We start from the raw sequence: 7,737 nt of genomic DNA, 5'->3' as shown, positions 1-7,737 counted from the left end.
AATATTTCGAACTAAAACTTATACTGAATTCGTAACAATTAAGTGAACTGTTTTTAAATTTACACAAATTATAGAAAACCCGATTGTACGACTACATATATATATATATATATGTATATATGTATTTGCATATGCGTGTCCATATTCTGGGCGCACATGCATATGTCCCGAATGCATAGAAGTATATATGTATATATATATATAGCATATGATCTGGCTGACACCCAATACAAATTGGTCCAATGCGTTGCTTTGGCTTTATTGGTTTTTTCGGCGCATACAAATTAATCTTAACTACAAATCAAAATAACGAAATTTATTAGCAAACATTCAATGAAAATGGATACAAATTTTTAATGTTAGCATTGAAAAGCGAACAAATAAATTTGAAACAAAAAAGAAAAAAAAAACAAAATAATAATAAATGGTGATTTGTTTACATATATTTTGGCATTAGTTAAGCGCAAGATAAACAAAGTGGATAATGAGAGACAGAGGAAGAAAGTGAGTTAGAGCAGGATAGAAAAACGCTTTTTTGGACTATCTACGAGTATATTGATAAATGAGAACGTTTTATTGTATTATTATGTGCGTGTATTTATTGAATAAATTAACTATAATTAACGAATTAATAAATGTGAGCCTTTTACTTGAAAAGCCAAATGCTGTCTTTGTGATTTAAGTCCCCTACAATTGCCACATTCTTGATTTGGACCAATTTTAACAATTTACAAGGGATAACATCCGAATTTTTGTGAAAATTCCGTTCCGAATTTTTGTGAATATTCCGTTGGCTCTGAAAAAGTCCAAAAAAAAACCGTGGAGCTTAACAAGTTCAGAAAGTATATCTTTCCATGTTCCCGAGTTTATTTAGCTGAGTTATAAACATTTAAAGCATTATTACATTATTTTAATTGGAATATCTCGTATGTATAAGGTAACATTTCATAACGACGAAGACAAGAAATTACTTTTCAAAGAAATAAATAACCAAACATCTGTTCTTAGTGCTACCAAGGCACATTTGTTGGCAATTAATATTAATATAACAAAAAACCAGTGTGCGAGAGATTTAAATAAAAATTCATTCGATCTACCAGGCGAACAGAATTGGCCAGCACGTAGACAGCAAATCTGCGAATGAAAATTTTCATTGCATACGCGCAGGGGCAAGACTCCAGGCAGTGAGTGGTCTGTTAATTAACAGCTGCAGCTGCACTGTCTGTTAATTAACAGCTGCAGCTGCACTGTCTGTTAATTAACAGCTGCGGCTGCATTGTCTGTAAAAATGCACAATTTTATGGTTGGGCTCTGAAATCGAAAAGTTTAATTTGAATGAATGAAGGAATATCTTTCCAGCATCGGATTTCACTAAAACGAGCTTTTGTCAAAGTTTATTTTTAAGCAATATTTAGTGTATTAATCCGATTTTGGTTTGATAGACCTTTGCAAATGTTTCTGACTGTTTTTAATTAAACAACATGTATTTTCTTTTGTTTTCTATATATTTTGTTACACATTCTTTTTCATTTGTTTTTTGTTGGTTTTTTTCTTCATTCAGCAAATGAAATTCGCTTTACATATACCAATTTAATGTCTTTTCGTTTTCATTTTCATTTTTTTTATTTTATTATTTTTATATTTAGTTGTTTTATTTGGTTTGTAATGAAATGATAACATATGCACTTAAGTATTTATTTATTATGCGATCGTTCTTTAGGCATAGATTTCCTTGCTGCGGATTAGCATTTAAGTAAATCGACTCGGACTTAGGTCTTCCTTTGTATGTATGTATGTATGTATGTATGTATGTATGTATATATGTATGTACAGAGTTTTGAGCTGGGCCAATGGAAGTGCTGTTATTTAAATGTAAATGTGTTTGGGTATGTTTAGCAGAAGTAGCAGAAGAGAGTATTGTGTTAATTATAAATCCTAATCATAGACATATAACACATTATGTTCTTGGTTGTGTATTTAAGTTTCATTTCATTTCGCCTTCTTTCTTTCTTCTTTTTTAGGTTAGGTTAAGGTGCGCAGATTTGGGTGGGCTGGATCGATCTCTGTTATGTGTGTGTGTGTGTGTGTGTGTGTGTGTGTGAGTGTGTGAGTGTGCTAATGCTTTCAATGGAAAGATGCCTCACAGTTTGCGCTTGTGTGTGTGTGTGTGTGTGTGTGTGTGTGTGTGTGTGTGTGTGTGTGTGTGAGTGTAACTCTAACTAATTGTACATATTACACATGAAGAAATTTTGCTAAATCAATTTATCATTTATAAGTTACATGTATATATATATATATCCATGCACAGACGCATGTATCCAAGTATTGTACATGCATTTAATAAATTCTTTTCTTTAGCCACAAATATGAGACTACAAAAAAAAAAACATATATATATATATATATAGGTATTGACATTGACGGTTATGTACATATACATATAACATATACATATGTGTGCATTATGTGGCATTTTGGGGGTTCTTCGACTTTATATCCATTTCAAGCATTACAAAAATAGAGCATTGTTTTGAATTTTGGAATCGAGTTGCAAATACATTTCCATTTGTTATCCCATTCCGAAAAGGCCTTTGAAAGAATTGAAAGTTGTTTTCTTCTCGCGTATTCGTTAAGCTATTTCGAGTGCCATTCAGTATGGTATCTATTTGATTGGTTATATATGATTCTTATTCTTTTGAATCTGGGTGAGACTAGTGTGTATGTGTGTGAGTGTGAGTGTGTGTGGGTGTGGGTGTGTATATATGTAAGCAGGAGTATGTTTTATGTTACCTTTTCCTCTTTTCAGTAAGTTGATCACAGCTTTTACAATTCTAATGATATACAAATGTACGTGTGTGTGTGTGTGTGTGCATGTGTGTGTGTGTGCTTGTGGCCAACAATGTATTTATGTGTATGTGTATGTATTATTTTGCTCTTAAATTTGTCCTTTTACTAAATTCGCACCAAAAATATTGTGTGTGTGTGTGTGTGTGTGTGTGTGTGTGGCTGTGTATATGCATACTTGAGAGCCACGCCCACAGTAAAGTGAGGATAGAAAGGCAATCGCCATATGCATATAGCTATTTCATACATACTTATATTTATAATACTTTCATATACTTTAATATATGCACAAAGTTGCCTTGGCCAAAATGTTAATGCTTTTCATTATTATAATTATTTTAATTATTATTATTATTATTTTTCAATATACCATTTGTTTTAAGTTGTATAGAAAGCTGTCAGTTTTTTTAATATATTTTCTTTTGCGTTTCTTGCCCCACACAACATCCAAATAATCATGTTTTATTTAATATTTTTCATCATCTTTTTTCTTTTTTTCTTTTTTATAGTATTTAAAAAGGTAATACAAAATATGTTGATTTTAGTTGTAGTTTTTATGTTTTTTTCTTTGTTTTTTTTTTGTTGTTGTTTTAATTTTTTACTTTTTTGCCTGGCACATGAAAATCATAAAAAGAAGAAGGCATGTCATCTGTATATATGTATATGTATGTATATATATGTATATTTCCATATGCAGAGCGACTCTTCTTTTAACATACATATATGTATATTATATCATTTACTTAGTAAAATGTATTTTTCTTGTTTTTTTTTTATTAAAATTCCACTACATGTACAATTAATTTTGTTCTACATTCAAAAATGCTAATAAATAGAGCAAAAGACTAAAAAAAAAAGGAAATCAAAATAAAAATCCCCAAAAAAAAAAAAAAAAACAAACATTATATGTTATAACATTCAACAGCTAGTAAGACGGTTTTTTGTTTATTTTTTCTTTCTCAACTTCCTTCTATTTCTAAAATTTTCGATTCTTTTGTTATCTTCGGTATTTTCTTAGATTTTACACGTTGTTTCCTTCTCTCGACGAGCGACTGAAGGGGACTCTTCTCTTCTTCTTCTTCTAGAAGGGGCCTCTGGTGGGGTCAACCTCTTACAGGGCGGGGGGGCGGAAAATGCAGCTGCGGGGGGGTTCAAACTAGTTTGCACTTTGCTTCTGGCTATTTATCGTTATTATGTGTATGCAACAACAGTTAAACAATGCTTAAAAAATGTATGCCTATTATATATATATATATGTATGCAAGCTAAATAGACACAGACATGCATATGTACATATATACATATATATATATATGTCTGTTATGCTATGTAACTAGTTGGCTGCTGCCGTTTCTTGTCTGTTTTTTGTTTGTAGTTGATTGTAGGAATTTTGCAGCGATTTGCATAAACATTATTTATTTTTCTATTACTCAAATGTGTATATATATTTATATATATATATCTATAAAAAAAAGTGTAAAAATCAGCAAAAATTAATGGAATTGCACATAAAAACTCGTCTCGAACGCCTGCTTCTGTTTTTCCTAATAAATAATTAAATAGTTTACTTGAATTATTTATTGACTCTCTGAATCTCCAAATCTCCTTCCGTGTTACCTCCGTTGCGCCGGACGGTATCAGCTTGTTTTCTCTTTTTGTTTCGTTTTCGTTATGGTTCTATTACGGTTGAGGGAATGATGAGGGGGTGGGGTGGGGAGTGGTGGGGGGGGGACTCTGTGCTGAACTCTTCCATTCACTGTTCTGTTTCCCATCTGTTTCGGTTTCGGTTTCGGTTTCGGTTTCGGTTACGATTACGGTTTAGTACAATTGAATGTGTTATACTGTTATACGCTTGGGAGGCCTGGCCTTGCGTTTTGTTTCGTTGTACTTTGCCACGTTTCTCTCTAAGCGTCATATGAACTTTGTTTATAGTTTCTCTACTTATTCTGTTTCTTTCTTGTAGTTAACTTTTGTCGGGCTGTTAAATAAACATTTGTGTTTTTAGCATGCTGTTATTATTTATTTGATTTTGTTTTCGCATTTCGTTTAGGTATTGTTTTTTGCAATTTCGCATAATGCTGATCTTTTATTTGTATCTAGTTTTTGTATTTTGTATTTTGTTTTCAACTTTAATTTAATTTAAATAAATGTACATTACAATTACAATTCTTGTTAGTTAGTGGGATGCTAAAGGTGATGGTGATGGGGGGGGGGGGGGGGGGGGGGGGGGGGGGGGATATACATTATGTTTGCGTTTCTCAAAAATAGGCATCATTCTAAACATGAAATGATTCGCGTAGAAAAGAATGCATTTTAAATATTAATTACGTACATTACATAAAAGTTGATATAAATACAAATACATATACATATACATACTATGTAGGTATGTTCGTATGTGTGCGTCTCTATGTGTGTGTGTGTGTGTGTGTGGATATTTGTATGCACATTCTCAGTTCTCAAGTGTTATACGGTAAAGATTTGCAATTATGGGTTCTGTCAATTAGAACTATATTACACACACACACACACGCACACACGCACGCACGCACTTGCACACAGTAGCACACGCACACATGTACAATTTTTCTGCTTGGGCATTTATCCGCCGGGTGTATGTGTGCACATATACATATGCACATACACCTGGAGAAAGAGTCGAGCAACTACTTTGCACAGTTTGCAGCTATACATTAATTTTCACATAAATATTAAATTAGAATAATATAATAATAATCAGAAACATACACAAAAAAAAAAAAAAATAAAGTAGTCAACTTTACAATTACCATTCGCTTACATCGAACTTGTATCATTCGCTCTCGCTTGCTCTATCCTCTTGCTCTTTCATATACATAATTATTATGTATATATATATATATATATATATATATGTTTAAAAAAAGGCATAATTATTAATAATTAAATAAACATAAATCGTTTGCCTAAAGGTCTGAATGAAGCAGCTAATACAAAATTACAATTTCAATTCATAATAATAATATTATATAAAAATAATAATAAAAGTTATCAAAAAAAAAAAAGGATGACCAAAATATAAGTAATCTGTATACAATATGTATTCCTTGTGGCTGCGTTTTAATTGCGTGTCAATGCCCATGCCTACTCGGAGTCCTGTTCCCGCTCGTCGAAGCCCGCCAAGTCGACCGTTTGGAGCATGCCGCGCGAGATCGCATACTCGATGAGCGCCAAATGACAGAATACATATTGATCCGGCATTTGGATGGAGTAGGCGCGCTGCGACCGTATCTTCTCGACGGTGCCGCGTATGTCCGCGGTGCCGACATCCTCCAGGCGCGATATGCAGATGTCCAGCGTAATGAAGGTGCCTGGTCAGGAAAGAAAACAGAAACAATTAACATAACAAAACATGACGGTAAGTAATCGATAGCCTTGATATTTTGATATAATAAATGGTTAACTACCGGAAATAAGCCAACATTGCCCATTTTCACCCATTTTCCACCCGAGCACAGTTCACATACATGCATATTTCAAAGTGAGTTTGAAGTCGATCGGAGTGTCACTTGCAATCAATATATCAAACAATTATATTGCAGAGCTATGAGCCTGAGGCCAAAAATGCATCAAAGGAAAAAGATGCATACAATCGTTTTACACCAATTTTCCACAGTTGAGAGCGGTTTCTTCCGCTCATTTTCCACACGAATGGTGGATATTGCAAAAAGCATGAAATACATTTCAAATGCAGTTTCTAAAATAACTTCCACTGCGAGTTCTAAAAGCCGAGTGGGGCTTAAACGACAAATTGTCGTACAACAAATTTCCACAAATTTTCCACAGTTGCGAGTGGATTCGACAGTAAATGCATATGGATATCATGATTGTCATATAATATGTTGGAATACTAACCCGTGCGTCCAATGCCTGCGCTGCAGTGCACCACAATGGGCGGACCGCGTGGATGACCAGCCCAGGTATCGCCGAGGGCGCGAACCAGCTCTGCCTGCTTGTCGCGAACCTTTTGCAAAAAGTTGAGCATGGCCATTGCAGAGCTGGGCACGCCGTAATCCGGCCAGCTGGTGAACTGCCAATGTGACACATTGCGAATTTCGTCAGTCTGCGGGCGAGAGAATTCGATTGATGGATGACACGAGAAGCAATAGAGACGCGAAGCGAGAGAGGGAAATAACGCCGACTGACCTTTAGGTTTCTCAATTCTAGGGATGCAACGGTGTAATCCTCATTGCACTCGACGCTAATTGTTCGCACATGGTAATTGCCAAACTCCAAGGAACTCTCTTCAGTCGGCTCCCAGTATTGGCCGCACTTAACACGTCCGCGCTCCATGACGCGCGTTGTCATAACTACAACTAAGCAATGTTGTTCCCAGATCATGCGCCAAAAGTCCTGGGATGTCTTTGGTAATGGACCTGCAAGGCAAAGTTAAACCACAAATTAGTCAGCTCTCTCTCTCTCTCTCTGCCCGACAGGGAGATATATACAAATTTTAGCTACACACACACACAAGCCACAAACGAAGGGCAATACGTACTGAAATAACTCCGGGTTTTATAGTGCAAGCCTATATGGCAAAGCCCAAAAGTTTAGCATTAAGTTTTAGGGGAAAAGATGGGATGTGTCCTAAAAGTCAAATGCTCTGCTTCTCAAAATCGATATTTATCGATAATGTTCAAATAGATGGAATATCGAAAGACAAGTCGAGGCTATATAATCAAATTGAAAGTTAAGTTAGGGATTGGAGATGCTTCTGCGTACATTTGCACATAACCCATATGCCCTTTCCTTTTCTAGAGTATTTAGTTGACCCTCTCTCTCTCTCTCTCTCTCTCTCTCTCTCTCTATGTAGGTGCGCGTGTCTGAGAAGCCGTAGGAAGCACATCGATTCGC

At 34.9% G+C, this 7,737-nt stretch overlaps 1 protein-coding gene across 3 annotated transcripts in view; it reads right to left on the bottom strand.

Moving 5' to 3' along the window:
- Positions 1-5,089: 5,089 nt before the first annotated feature.
- LOC115767844 (tyrosine-protein phosphatase non-receptor type 9) overlaps positions 5,090-7,737 on the bottom strand; it is a 38,492-nt gene continuing 35,844 nt past the window's right edge. For all 3 annotated transcript variants that reach the window (XM_030712192.1, XM_030712193.1, XM_030712194.1), the window contains 3 exons: positions 7,030-7,259; positions 6,739-6,946; positions 5,090-6,194 (listed from right to left, as the gene is read on the bottom strand). In XM_030712192.1, the coding sequence (XP_030568052.1) occupies positions 5,968-6,194; positions 6,739-6,946; positions 7,030-7,259 (665 nt within the window). In that variant the 3' untranslated portion in view covers positions 5,090-5,967. The remainder of the gene's footprint in view (positions 6,195-6,738; positions 6,947-7,029; positions 7,260-7,737) is intronic.

Source organism: Drosophila novamexicana, unplaced genomic scaffold (genome assembly GCF_003285875.2).
Source record: "Drosophila novamexicana strain 15010-1031.04,08,12 unplaced genomic scaffold, DnovRS2.1 tig00001466-arrow-arrow-pilon, whole genome shotgun sequence".
NCBI classification, from domain to species: Eukaryota; Metazoa; Arthropoda; class Insecta; order Diptera; family Drosophilidae; genus Drosophila; species Drosophila novamexicana.
This window is presented reverse-complemented; position numbering and strand designations above follow the sequence as displayed.